This window comes from Chrysemys picta, chromosome 1 (assembly GCF_011386835.1).
Source record: "Chrysemys picta bellii isolate R12L10 chromosome 1, ASM1138683v2, whole genome shotgun sequence".
Lineage (NCBI taxonomy): Eukaryota > Metazoa > Chordata > Testudines > Emydidae > Chrysemys > Chrysemys picta.
The window spans coordinates 326,196,979-326,211,972 of NC_088791.1; the positions used below are offsets into that span (position 1 = coordinate 326,196,979).

A 14,994-nucleotide genomic window follows, 5' to 3' on the forward strand; every position below is an offset into this window, starting at 1 on the left:
TTAAATCTTACTCAGTCCTTTAATCACCTCCCTTCACAGGAATCCAGTCCCTTTGTAACTGTTTATAGCCCTTTGATCTGCTAATGCCCCGCTCAGGGCTGGCTCTACTGTTTTTGCCGTCCCAAGCAGACAGAAGCCACCGAATTGCCGCCGCGGGCAGCTGAACATAGAAGCTGCCGCCGAATTGCCGCCGCCATGGAAACGCACGTTCCGCCCTAACGGCACACAGACTATCCCCGCTGTCCACGGCGGCAATTCGGCGCGCTGCTTGGGGAAGCAAAAACACATGGACTGCCGCCTCTTGGAGATTGCCGCCCCAAGCACCTGCTTGGAATGCTGGTGTCTGGAGCCGGCTCTGGCCCCGCTTTAGCAAAACAAGGCGTGCAGCTTGACAGAGACAGGAGGTAGGAAGAGTCCTTGCAACTCATAGCCTCCCTCATTCTCTTCCAAGTGTGTACCAGGATGTTCTCATCTGGCAAGCCATTGTGTTGCCTTCCTGCTCAGCCCCCATTGAATTCAAGCTTTACAGGCATATAATAAACACTCCACTGCTCCCAATACAAGTTAGATCAGTACAGTCATACAGGAAATTCTAATAACCTACCGTAGTTATACAGTAGCCTCACCTCGCTGACCAGGCCCCTTTCAGTGTTCATAAAACTCTTCCATCTCCGTATTCTTAGATTATTACATACTAGTTCCACAACTGCCACACTGGGCGCTATAGGAAAAAGTGCTTCTGGATCCCAGAATTCACAGGTGCAGCCACATGCCAAAACAGTTGTCAAAACAGAATTGGTGTGTGGACACCCTAAACCAGAGCTGCTCAGTTCCTTATGAACTTGGCTTGGTGGACTGGTTGATGGGACCCCTGTGTCCTCTGAACCATGTCCTGACGCAGCTCCTAACATTGCACCTTTATTTTCTCTCTCGTTTTTCCATTATCTGTTCTCCCCCCACCCCTTCTCTTTTCCATGTGCTTTACTGACCCTTCTCCCTTCTGGTCTCCCCTTCACCTTGTCTGGTGGCTCCCATCCCCACTCTCCCACTCACCAAAAAGGTGAGCATCACTGGGGCACCATCCAAGGTTGGACTGAGCAACAGAGAAGAAGAGAAGCTTGGGCTAGCCGGCTCCTATCCTGTGCTCTATAGTCATGAACTGTTCCTCCAGCTTGTTACGTTAGGGGCCACAATGGGAGCAGGGACAAAGTTGCTCTCAAAGCATTGCTTCACAGTATATTTTCCATGAGTGTGATTTTGGGTCTTGTAGTTTTACCCACCTTCCCTGATATTCTCCACTGCTCTGTCTCCATGAACTAAATCACTGTCCCTCTTGCAGGGGAGCACTTTACCAACTCATCACAAAGACAAGGGAGGTAACCGGCCATTTCATACAATCTGCGTTGCTGCCATAAGTTTCCTTCCTTAATACAGACACGCTTGTTTGTGCCCTTGAATTTAAATTCTTAGAAGTGACGGCAAAGTCCACTGGTCTCTTTTCCTTGGGTTGGGGACCCTGTAGTAGTTTATTTTCTAAACTAGTGTTGTTTCATATGCAGGGAATTCCCAATGAAAGCTGGAGAATAACCAAGATAAACGAGCGCTACGAGCTGTGTGATACATATCCTGCCATTCTAGTCGTGCCCGTGAATATTCCAGATGAAGAATTAAAGAGAGTGGCATCTTTCAGATCAAGGGGTCGCATACCAGTGAGTATGACAAAGGAAGACACTTTGATGTGGTTTTATAAAGACTTTCGTACCATAAATAATGCAATGATCAGACAAAGAGGATGCCATGGAGCAAACCCAAATGATTGATGGATAATAAAAGCAACGGGGAGACCTCTGCAAGGAGTTTGAAGGCAGCATTTTCTGTGGAATTAGTGTCATGAAAGAGACATAGACTAAACTGAAGTGCTAAGAAGATAAGAAAATTGAACTAAATCCAGACTTAATTTTCTAGGATACAAAATTAGCCCTGTTAATTATTCAGAATTTTCTGCCTTTTCTGATTTTTTGGGGAGGGCTGGGGGGGGGTATGTGTAACTGAATACTTTTTTTCTGAAGTCCTTTATTACTGTTAAAGAAGACTCTTATTTAACATCAGGTTGTAAATAAGGAATGTCATAATCATTACCTTTATTTCAGAAGCAGACAATATTATGCTATTTGCTTCACAGATATATAAAAAGACAAGTCCCTGCCCAAAGGAGCTTACAGTTTAAATGGGGAACACTAAAACAAAATTCAGAACAATGGGCATGCGTGAAAAGGGGTCTGTCTTACTCAGCTCATAACTGAATGGCAGGAGAATTAGCTGTACTCCATTTAAAAGTCAGGTTTAAGCATATTCATACATTTGTAAGTGGGTTCCAGCTTTGGGAACGTACTGAAGTGAAAGAACAAAATACAGGACAGTGCTGTCACTTTAATTCAGTCACGACTTAATTTGATCCAATCCTCTGGAACCAAATCAATACAAGGAATGGATCCAATGGAATCGGCTACAGGTAAATCATTTCACTGTCCTACTGAATTTCTGTCTCCATTTTTCCCCCCTGTGTATTGTTAAAGGTTTTGTCATGGATTCATCCCGAAAGCCAAGCTACGATCACGCGCTGTAGCCAGCCGATGGTTGGAGTGAGCGGAAAGCGAAGCAAAGAGGATGAAAAGTATCTTCAGTCCATCATGGATTCCAATGCTCAGTCCCATAAAATCTTCATCTTTGACGCGCGGCCTAGCGTTAATGCTGTAGCCAATAAGGTTAGATGTGCTCTCCTCTCTCAGTGGCAGGGGATGTTGCAATTCAGAGCTAGCCTACCACCCTCCTTTAATGGATAAAGGTGCGGTTGCCGTGATAGAATTGTTGCATTGACAATGGCTCCAATCCTGCAGCTAGATCCGTGCAGGTAGAGCCGTGCCACCTGCACCGAGTCCTGCTGATGTCAGTGGAACTCCACCGGCATGAATCCAGTTGCAGGATCAGGGCCTCAAACTGTAGAGGAAGAAAAGACCACTGAGCCAGCCACAGAGGGTTTAAGACCAGGCTTTGTTCAGGGTGTTTTGCTCAGCAGTTCAGAACAGAGATTCTGGCACCTTGAATCTTGGATGCTTCTGTTTCTCTGTGCTTGGGCCTGATTCCCTCTGCGCATGTTGCCTTTAACAGGACCTGTGGATGTTCAGGACCATTGAAAATAGGGCCTGAGATGCCTCAAGCTGGGCACCTGACATCCACGGTTGCTTTTGAAAATGTGATGGCCTGTCGTGTGATTTCTCCGCGTCAGACAGAGATTCAATGGAATGACTAGGAAGGCAGCCCAGGCCCAGACCCCTGCGTTAATGTTATGTAGCATACAATAGCTATCGAGCTTTGTTTACATGCGAGAATCCCTTTGCTGCCTACGCTCTGGATTTTCTCTATGTTCATCACCCCTTAAAGGCAATTACCTGTGGGGAAAATGCAGCCCTTCCCATAGGATCCCAAAGTGGGACTGCCAGACTGCAATATAGTGAGTCTGATGAATTTGTAACTTCAGGGGTGGTAACTCATAATTTTCAAAAAGAAAAATTAACACCTGTACATGATATTCAGCAGTTTAACATAGGTGAAAATTACCGTATTAAGGAAAAACCATTTCTGCAGGAAAATTCTATTAAGATTATGTACAGGAATAGCCTTGTCCCCATTTGTAAAATGAATACAATGCATAGGTCTGTTTCCTGCTTTCTTTCATCATGATTTTGATAGCCAATTTGTAATTGTTTTGATAATACATATCAAATAATATCTGTCCGGTAAATGCTACTGGGTTGAAAGACCAAACACATTTTTGTTAATGATTTCCTATGGGTTTGTTTTTATTTCCAGGCTAAAGGAGGGGGTTATGAAAGTGAGGATGCCTATCAGAATGCAGAATTAGTTTTCTTGGACATTCACAATATTCATGTTATGAGAGAATCATTGAGAAAACTGAAGGAGATTGTATATCCTAACATTGAGGAGACTCATTGGCTGTCCAATTTGGAATCAACTCATTGGCTGGAACATATCAAGGTGTGCATGTGTGTTAGTATCCGTGATGTATGTATCTGTCTGAAAGCAGAAGTGTCTGTCTACTCCTGGGACAGTTGCGAGGCAGCTGCTACTTCGTGTTTAATTTCAGACTCAGAATATTACAGAATAAGATCCTGATCCTGCAAAGACTTACACATCTGCTTAACTTCATGCACTCTCCGGAGTTCCATTGTGCTCAATGGGAAGTTCATTGGGACTCATGATAGTGAGTAAAGTTAAGCACATGCATATAGCTAAGCACATGTGTAAGTCTTTGCAGGATTGGGGCCAAAGTCCAAGTGTTCTCTCTCACAGAAACTTCATATTAATTCTTTTTTTCACTCTTGTTTTTCTTACTCTTCTATAAAAGTAATCTGCACTGAAAATATATGTTTTTCACGTCGTATGGGAGAAAATATAATGGCACCAGATGAATTATTAAGTCATTTTCATCCCCCGGAGGGAAATCTTTTCAAATAAGATGCTCTATAATCCTGATAAACCAAGAGAGAGAAAAAAAATGAGGGACTTATTTGTGTAAAGTGCTGAGTACCATCAGCTTCCCCTGCATTAGATGGGTATTAAGGGCTCCCAGTTGCAAACAGCCCTAGAGAGAGAGAGAAAAAAAGCCATTTACTTATAAATAAGAAGCTTCCAGCTGCCGCATTAACATAGATTTTTACTAGATTTGGCCTATGATTTTTATCATATGTTGTCATTTCTCTGAAAATCAGTGAGGGTTTCTCCTCTCCAAAATGTAAACTTTGTATGTGGGTTCATACTACACAGGTGTCCCAGGGAAAGCCAGCAGTTTCAAGTCTAAAAGTAGGAGATAGCAAGCCAAATCTTTGGGAAGAGTAGTACCCTATGTTGTTTGTCCTGCACTGTTCCTTATAGCTGAGTAGTTTGATGTCAGCTGTTCAGTTGGCAGAAAATATTTAGCCAAAGTAAATCAGTATTCCACGGGTGCCTGTGTTCATAGATAGATAATTTTTGGGGTGAATAACCTATTAATGTAAAAATGTGTAATGCACTAACACTTGGAACAAGGGCTTGTCTACATGGGGAAATTGACCAGTTTAGCTACAGTGGGAATAATTATTCCTCTATAGTTATACCAGCCAATTTCCCTATGTACACACACCCCAAGTCTCACTCATCTGACAAAATTAGAGTACCTGTATTTGCAGGGTTGGCACATAAAGGTCAACTCCCTGAAATTATGCATTTACACGAAAAAAAAAAAGGATAGTACAGAGCTGCTTTTGGAAAAGCAGGCTTGCCAGTTTCTTCCTTCGGCAAAATATAACCAATCTAGTTTTCCCATGTACACTACTGCTGTAGCCGAGACAAGGGACTTGGTTACAGCAGCACTGTTCCCTGACATGGTTAAAACAGGATTAAAATTGTAGTGTAGATGGGATTTAATTGTGTCCAGGTAACTGGGTTTAAATCCTGGACTGTCCAAGTATTTAATCTGGCTACTGGGACACTTCCAGAGTCATGTCTGCCCTACAACTTGTAACCTCTCTGGGGCATAACCAGCCTGTAACCAAGCCCCTGTCTCGGTTATAATTGTGACGCAGACATGGCCCTTGTCTTGTCTAGAGGTGTCACAGGCAATTCTCCACTTGTAGTTCATATTCTATGGAGAAACTTCACTAATGCCCTGTCTGTGTCGCAGCTAATTCTTGCCGGTGCTCTTCGGATTGCTGATAAGGTGGAGTCGGGGAAAACCTCCGTGGTTGTGCACTGCAGCGATGGCTGGGACCGAACAGCTCAGCTCACTTCTCTGTCCATGCTCATTCTCGATGGCTACTATCGAACAATAAGGGGGTTCGAGGTGCTTGTGGAGAAGGAATGGCTGAGCTTTGGGCACAGATTTCAGCTGGTGAGTCAATAGCCTTTTGAGCCGATTCAATTGCTGGGTGTTGAACAAAGAGCATCTCACTGGATTAGTTACATAGTTCTATATGTTCCTTTAATCAGCATTACTTGATCACAGCTGAGCTCACAGAGTAAAGGTGAATGCCACTGATACGCATTCTGGCACATTATATTCTTTGCTGATTTTTGCTCATTGTCCTTAGACTGCAGTCAGTTGATGTTGGTTAAGGTTATCTGATCTAATACTGTATCTAATACTTACCTAAGGCATTGATTTCATTATGTGATTTTGGGTAGTCACTTAACAGTTTTTCCATCTGCATACTTGTGATATTATCCCCCATTTTACATGTGGGGAAACTGAGGTAGTTGAGTGATTGAGAGCCCAATCCAGCAAAACAGTAAACCAGGTGCTTAAACTGTAAGGAGATGATTAGTCCCATCTATAAAATGGAGATGATGATGCTGATCTTCTTTGTAAAGCACTTTGAGCTCTACATATGAAAAGTATTCTATAAGAGAGAGGTATTATTATTACTTACATGCTTAAGCCCAGAAGAGTGGCTATACTGGGTCAGACCAATGGTCCATCTGGCCCACTATTCAGTGGCCAATGTCAGGTGCTTCAGGGGGAATGATCAAAACAGGGCAGTTATTGAGTGGTCCATCCCCTGTCGTCCAGTCCTAGCTTCTGGCTAACAGAGGTTTAGGGACAACCGGAGGATAGGATTGTGTCCCTGACCATCTTGGCTAATAGCCATTGAACTTATCTAATTCTTTTTTTTGAACCCAGCTACACTTTTGGCTTTCACAATATCTCCTGGCAATGAGTTCCATAGGTTTGCTGTGCATTGTATGAAGAAGTACTTCCTTTTGTTTGTTTTAAGCCTGCTGCCTGTTAATTTCATGGGGTGACCCCTGGTTCTTGTGTTATATGAAGGAGTAACTAACACTTCTCTATTCACTCTCACCACACCTTTTATGGACCTATTCTGTCATTCCTATATATTTTGTACTCTGGTATTACTGTGTCCCATTGATTATCATTCCACCAAGTTTCTGTGAGGGCTATTATATCAGTATACTCATTTAATACCAGGCAGTCAAGTTCACCCATTTTAGGATTTAGACTTCAGCATTTGTATCCAAGCACTTATAAAATTTGTCAATATTAAGTTGTCTGCCTTCATGTGATGTAACTGAATGGGACTCTTTTTCATCTAATTTTTTTCTTGAGTTCCTACCTGTCCTTTGTCAATTTTCTATCTTCTCCTCTTTAGTAGGATATAGATTATCCCCTTTAATAAATCCTCCCCAATGGATATCTCGGTCCAAACCGTGTGGTCCTCCATACCTTTTAGCTTTCCCCAAGTCTTTAGTTTAAAAACTCTTCTACGACCTCTACGGCTTTAGTGCTTTGCTGAATTGGGACCTTAAGTGATTTGCCCAAGGCCTCACAGCAAGGTCAGTGTCAGAGGCCTACTTCTTAGGGACACTTTCGTAACTACCTCTCATGGGGTGGTGAGGATGAGCTAGTGTTTGTACAGAGCTTGGCAGCTAGGAAGTGCTATATTATAATTATCATTAGGTGCTGTGTTTCTGTGCAACTCTTGGATCCATTATACTGTACTACTGAATGAAGATGATGATGATATATATAATTTAAAGGAACAAAAGTTTAAACTTTTTCTAGTCTTTTGAACGCTAGCTGTTAAATGAAGTCAGTGCCAGAATAACATCTGGAGCTTCTATTTAGATCACTTTTGTTTTTAGTTCTTTCTTAAGTGCACTTAACAAGTCCCTGAGAAAGGAACTCACTTCAAAGACTAGAGGAATAGCTGTCCAGAACTTCTGCACTTACTAATATAAACACAGCAAAATCAGGACACTTTTAGACCATCTTACTGCTATTGCGGGCTGCTGCATTGGTAACCCAGGTACACAGAATCCAAGCTATTTCATTGTGAAGTACTGTACTAGTTCATGTTCTTTTTTTGTTTTGTATCAGAGAGTTGGCCATGGTGATAAAAATCATGCAGATGCAGACAGATCTCCCGTTTTTCTCCAGTTCATTGATTGTGTCTGGCAAATGACAAGACAGGTAAATTTCTAAGCTGCAAACTTGCTTTATGCAGGACTTAGATGGGTGCGTCTGGCTAGTGATCTTGCTGCTCAACTTTGAAATTAAAATACAGCATCTTTTGTGTGTTTTTTTTGTTCTTTTCTGTTTTCATTTGGGTACAATTGTCAAAGTAACTGAGTGAGTTAGGAGCCTGTCATTGAATGCCTATGGGATTTAGGAGCCTAAGGGCCTAAGACACTTTTGAAAATAGGACTTAGGCTCTTTAGTCATTTAGTGACTTTTGAAAATTTTATTTTCCCCGAGTGGCATTAATTGTGTGAGGGGAGAAGGGATTGAAGACAGCTGGGTTTTGTTTCACTTTAACCTCTTCTAAAAGTGAATGCATTGCTCCTAAATTGTGCATGGTTATCAACATTGGAGTGTCTTCTTTACCCACAGACCAGGTACTGTATGAGCAGGGCCACTTAAATTCCTCTGCTCTGGAGGGAACATCTCTAGCGGCTTAGAGTGAGAGCCATGCCGCTGTGTCCACTCTGCATTTGGCCTCTGCGCCAGGGCCTGTAGGTTGTATTTTTATCCTTTTGACAAAGGTGCCTAGCCACCATTGAAAAAACCAACCTATAATAAAAATGGTGAAGAGGGATGCCATTTTAGATGCGACTTTTCAGTCGCCAAACAGGAGAGGTGGCAGCATGTCCCTTTCTTGGATGTTGCTAAAGCATCCTTTACAGTGGTCTTCGTAACCCTTCTCCCATCAAGTTCCTTGGGAGGAGTAGGTGTTTGGGATGGACTGAACGGCAGCTGATGACATAGACTCATAGGCATCAGAGATGGGAAAGACCTGTTATATCATCTAGCCTTGGGAATAGGGCTCTGAAGCCAGGGAGGACAGGATGGTAAGGGTTACAGAACAAGATTTCCTGCTGTCCCCTTGTGTTTCCCCACCACCACATGGTTTCAAATCACCCCACCCCCACACTTCCCTCTGGCCCTGCTCTGAGACTTCCTCCACCCACACACACCATAACTCCAGATCTGGCCGTGTTCCTTACTGCATAGCTCTGCCCCGACTCGAAAAAAAAGTGGACAGTTTTCACAACTCTCCCCACACAGGTTTTCCACTCTATATAGAGGGAGTCAGAAATATTCAATATTCAGAAAAGTTCTGATGAAATTTTGAAAAACTATTTTTAAAACAAAAGGGGGAAAAACGTTGTGAAGTTTTGTAACTGTTTTCCAAGCAGCTCAGATGGTTGCTATACATTTGTATTACAGTACACCTAGAGGCTTCAGCCAATGTTAAGGCCTTGCATGTGATGGCAATTCCTAGGTTCCCACGACCTATTCCCAACATGTGAACTAGTTTCATGGCCTTCTGCTGCAGCCTCATGGAAAACTCTCAATTGGATGCGTGAATTGTTTCCATTTAACTAGATGGAGCTTTCATTCCTACTTAGAGTTTGTTTATTTTATATCTGCTGCACCCTTTTGTTCATAACCTCTTTACAGTTCTGGCATTAGAGCCCTGTGCAAGCTCCAGTTTAAGCAGCTCTGGGTGTATATAAATACAGTGATCAGACCCTTCAGGCCTCTGGCTTTTGCTCAGAATTCCTTACTGCACATGTAAAGCAGATTTTTGAGTGAAGCGTGTGCTCTGAGAAAGTAGTAGTATGATTTTGGAGACAGAGGCAGCCAAATAACACAAACGAATCCTGCATTAGAAATGCATAGGGGACATATTCAGCTCATTAACTAACACGATTGGCTGTTACAGTGGGATGTGTGTTCATTAGCAACAAGCAATGTACTAAGGAAAATAAACACGCAATATTCCTGGTTGTGTTTGAAGTTTCCTACAGCATTTGAATTCAATGACTGTTTCCTGATGATCATTCTGGACCACCTATACAGCTGCTTGTTTGGGACGTTCCTGTGTAGCAGTGAGCAGCAGAGGGTGAAGGAGGTAAGGCCTCGCCTCTTTCCAAGATGAATGCAATTCTCAGTGTTCCTAAAATGGGCGAATGATGCTGATGGGATTGTTCCCATTCCCGGTGACTCCCGTGGGAGCAAGTTTGGGCCCTAACAGATCTTCCAGCTGAACAGCTGGCATTCAGAATTCTTCCCCCCTGTAAACTGGTGTAAACTACTCAGAGCTTAATTGCTATACTTCAGACTTGTGTACAGTCTCTAAAGGCACCTTCAACCATTAGCCTCTGTCTTAACAGCTATCAGTTGCCTAGGAGATGTTTATCTAAAGTTCAAACAAAATCATACTTTCAACTACCTGCCCAGTAATACTAGAAAGTGAGCTGATTGTATAAACTAAAATGTGTGCACAGTCATACCGTACATCCAGCTGACAACATGGAAGTAACAGGGTGCCAGATGCGCCCTTTTCCCTGGAGAGAATGGAACTGCTAGCTATTCGGAGGAATGTGGCTGTAGTGCGTTACATTGGATAGTTCTGTACTCTAGCCTGGCCTACCTTGGCAGAGCTTAAAGCAGTTACAAGACCCAAAGTGCAAGTGGAGGAATGTTGTGTACATTTGCATGACTTAAAACACTAATCCAATGTTACATGTACAACCCCAACCTGAAATCAAAAGGAAAATGAATGGCGCTCGCTCAGTCTCTACTTGCTAAAGCTGGAAGCACCATTTAGTTACACAAAGGTTGCATCTACACTAGGAAAAATGGCATCTGTAATTCTCCACTGGGGATGGCAACAGTGGAGGCTGTAGTCTAGTCAGGGCTATGGTTTTGTATCACTGTGTTGCATAGACGTGCACTGAGCTGAATTTAACAGCACAGTGGTCAAAATCGCTATTAAAACCACATTGCTGGTGAATTGTGTGTCCCAATTTTCCCAGTGTACGTGAGGCTTGAATATTTGTCATTCCAAAGAAGCAAACACATGCTCTGTTTGGTGTCTCTGTAAGGCCCATCAGTCTAGCAAAGCACTTAGGCATATATGTAGTCTCAGTGATTTCACTAGGACTACTCACATACTTAAACCTATTTTGCTAGATTGAGGCCTAGAACACATGCTTTTTCCTTGCAATTAAATACTTTGGGCCCTCTTTTGGGAGCATTTGAAAGATGGGAAGTGTAGCAAAAATAATGGTCATGTACATGGCCAGCCCTTCCTCCTGTCCTTTAAAGCTTCAGAAAACCCCATCTCCTCTCCGGGCAGCCTTCCCCTTTTTGTGCCAATGGTGATTCCCTTGATTGTGCTGCAGGTTGAGTTGGGAATAAGGGATGTTTGCATGCCGCGGTGTATACGTAAATGCCTGCCTGCATGTGTTTATATTCTAGAAAAAAAGCATAAAATGTATTTTTTAGTTATGAAAACGCAGCCAGATTTTTATTAATATGTATATGCAGATGCATATATTTTAAACATATGTATATGCTGGTATAAATACTCATAAAGCTGTGTAGATAAATACTAGTGTTCATATGGCTGGGTATGTAAAACAGCTTTTATTTTTTCCTTAAAGGGCCTTCCAAAAAAGACTCTGTCACTGTGGTCTTACATCAATAGCCAACTTGAAGACTTCACTAATCCCTTGTATGTGTGCTACGCCAACCATGTCTTGTATCCTGTGGCCAGCATGCGCCACCTAGAGCTTTGGGTGGGATATTACATCAGATGGAATCCAAGGATGAAACCACAGGTGACCATTTTGTTTCTAAAATACTGTGTTTGTCAAAAATCTTGTCTCTGATGTTCCTAAGGAACCAGTCACCTTGGCCTCTGGGAGCTGCACAACAGTAAGCAGTACTTTCCAAGCCCAAACTGCCACAGCTTAAGTTTAAAAACAAAACTTAATTGCAAGCACCGTACCTGCGACATGTGTAATTGAACTGGGTGCCTAACTTTAGTTTTAAAAATATCAGCCACGATTCTAAAAACTGGGTGTCTGACTTTAGACTCCCAAGTAAGTGGATTGGAAATCCCTGGGGGCTGTAGGTGCTCAGCCCTTTGAGAAATCAAATCACTTGAGCAGGTGTCAAAAGCGCCAGGTCCCACTTGCAGGAGGGACTCAAGCGCCCGAGCCTCATTGAACGTCAGTGGAACTGAGTCTTGCAAATCACATAGGCACTTTTGAAATGTTTACCCTAGATGCCTAAATAGAGACTTTGGGGCCTACCTTTAGTCATTCACTTCTGAAACTCCTGGTCACTAGAAATAAGAAGTGTTTTTAAACACTAGACCGTTGAACATTTAAGACAAGTTAGAGATACTTAGAAGAATCTCCAAAGTGCCCTTATTCTATATCTACTTAATTATCAACAGTATCGAGATGCCAAGGGGATAGGTGACCGAGAGATCTGCAGGTCTCAGCTTTTACAGTTCACAGTGCTTATGTTATTAACCTGTTAGTTTGTCTCATTCCCAAATCAGCTTTGTAAATAAAATATAGTAGACAATAAGCATCAGGGCCCTGGAACTAGCAGGCTGCAAGAGATAAGTGGCAAGGTATGTGGAAGTCAGAACAGCTCATTCATTTGCTTCATTCACTCAGCTGCACGTTCTTTTGCATTGCAGGAACCTGTCCACAGTCGATACAAGGAACTTCTTGCCAAACGGGCTGAGTTGCAGAAGAAAGTGGAGGAGCTCCAGAGAGAGATTACCAACCGATCGACCTCATCCTCGGAGAGAGCTGGCTCTCCTGCACAGTGTGTCACTCCTGTACAGACAGTTGTATAATACGGACTTCTATTAAGTATTTCCCAGGACCACCTTAAAAGGGCAGCTCTAGTAGGAAACCCTTTGAATTTAGATCTTGGTGTCTTGGAGGCACCAACTACCTTATTTATTACATTTCTCTCCAGGGTAATTTATTAGTACTGTAGCACTAGAGGAAGCTTAAGCTAAAAAAAGGGCAGACCCCTATGCAATCTTTTTGGTAGCTAGATGATGCTAAAACTAATTGCACTTGCCATCTAAAAACAAAACCTAGCGCTCTCAGTGATTTAGCTGTTAGAAATCATTTTGCTTTGAATGAGCGACTACTGCTTGGCAGGAAGTATTCTGTAAGGAAAGTATCTACAGAGGAGGAGGACTCTGAAAATTCTCCACTTTGCTGAAAGGAAACAAAAAGAGACTGAAGTAAGAAATCAGTCTGCAGAATTCATATCTGATTCAAATGTTTAGAATATAGCCATTGAATAGTTTGACTTATCAATGTCAATAGAGATATAACTGTCAGTTGAATTGTTTTGCCAACATCTCACTGAAAGACAGAAGCTGATAGGACCCGAGTAATAGAATGCTTTTTACTATTTAGTTAGATTGGCTCTTTCCTATCACTTTGATATACATCGGAGGAAGCTAGGCCAAGTTCTGCGACTTTACTTCTGTCATGGAGGTGGAACTTAAAAAAACAATGAAGTCTGTTTCTTTTAGGTATATACCCAATACTGCAAAGTGATGCCTTATTTACAGGAAGGGCAGCTTCTACCTATAGGACATGGTAGTGGATGAGCCCCTCGTATCCCTCAGCTTGTCCTTTTTGGGACCAAGTTTACCTCCATCACCCTCACCTGGAATCATCACTTATTTTCATCCAATTCAGTACTATGAAGCAAATGTTAATTACTGCGGGGGTGGGAAACAGATCCCCCAGTAGTTTCTGCAGCTTTGGGGAGGGGGGGGTCACCTTATATGCAAGAGCTGGCAAAGTAAGTTATATAAAACATGGCAAGTGCAACACTTGCTGGGATCAACTCAATTTAATTTTGCTTAGGTAAGTGTCAACCGTTATTTCCATATTTCAGTGTGGGATCGTGATGATGTACTTAAAATTCAAACTATTTTACTTCTCTTCTGTTGACAGTAAGTGTATTGACCAAAGAAAGCTTTCTGCATGTATTACAATCGCAATGTAAAAGTAGTGGTCAGTTGATGGAGTTGTGTAGTCTGCTAGCATAATATTTCAGCACTAGCTTAATACTTGTTACTCTGTCAGAGAAGAGAATACAGTGTACTTGGAGCAAAGAATCATTGTCATTGGCACAATGATCAATTAAACTTTATCCAAAATCAATTTTAATAACTTTATTGTAGAAATCAGGGTGAAAACGGTCAATTTTCTGGCGATTATTTTTGTTGAACTGATTTTTTCATTTTAATTGTCTTTCTAAATACATGCATATGCACTTGAATGAGAAGGTTGGGGGTGTAGCAAAAGTCAAAATATTTATAAGGGCTTTTTAGCTTTGCCTCTGGATCTCATTTCTATATGCAGATGTATGTTTTGATCAGAGTAGTTTAGCTGATTTTTGTGCAGTCAGCATATGTATATTGCCTTTAGAGGGAATGCAGCCCCTCAAGGTAGTGGAATTTCCTTGGAAAGCTACTTGTGGTTTACTGTGTGCCTCCTTCTTTCTCCTGCAGCTATGTCAGTCCATTAGGGTGAAGTCTTCTCTCTTATGGATGGCCTAGCATTAAGATGAAGTGTAAACATCACTGCATTTGTTAGGGTAACATGATCCTTAATGAGACTTCAAAAAAAAAAAAATCAGGTTGTGCTGATTCTTTGCACCATATGATGTATGGGGTGTACAACTTGCTTTAAGTTCACGTGTGTGTGTGAGAGAGAGAGAGACACTCAGACCGTTGGCCTGTCCTCCTTAGATTCCGTCACTATATAAAATATGTCAGTCTTAGGTTCTCAGATACTACAGTGTAGTATAAGAACCTATTATGGACTAGTCATTTACCTTTTTACCCTCACTTTGGCCATTTCACTAGGTATGCATTATTGTCTCTTTAGTATTTTGTTTCCTTATGGTTAATATTGATTGGTGAGTGGCTGTGGTCTTTTCTCCTTGGGCCCTGCTCTCCCTCCTAACAGTATTTATTTGTTCTTTATATAAAAAACACAAAACAAAACCCATCTGAATGTTGACGAGTCAGTCGTATCACTGAAAAGTAACCATTTCAGGAGTCAAAGTAAAGT

The 14,994-nt window shown here is 42.0% G+C and overlaps 1 protein-coding gene across 6 annotated transcripts in view; it reads left to right on the forward strand.

The window, feature by feature from the left end:
- The window catches only part of MTMR2 (myotubularin related protein 2), a 77,405-nt gene extending 63,326 nt beyond the window's left edge, over nucleotides 1–14,079 (forward strand). For all 6 annotated transcript variants that reach the window (XM_005309168.4, XM_065581563.1, XM_065581561.1 and 3 more), the window contains 8 exons: nucleotides 1,560–1,709; nucleotides 2,577–2,765; nucleotides 3,871–4,056; nucleotides 5,741–5,947; nucleotides 7,952–8,044; nucleotides 9,876–9,989; nucleotides 11,527–11,703; nucleotides 12,579–14,079. In XM_005309168.4, coding sequence (XP_005309225.1) covers nucleotides 1,560–1,709; nucleotides 2,577–2,765; nucleotides 3,871–4,056; nucleotides 5,741–5,947; nucleotides 7,952–8,044; nucleotides 9,876–9,989; nucleotides 11,527–11,703; nucleotides 12,579–12,740 — 1,278 coding nt within the window. In that variant the 3' untranslated portion in view covers nucleotides 12,741–14,079. The remainder of the gene's footprint in view (nucleotides 1–1,559; nucleotides 1,710–2,576; nucleotides 2,766–3,870; nucleotides 4,057–5,740; nucleotides 5,948–7,951; nucleotides 8,045–9,875; nucleotides 9,990–11,526; nucleotides 11,704–12,578) is intronic.
- Nucleotides 14,080–14,994: the final 915 nt, after the last annotated feature.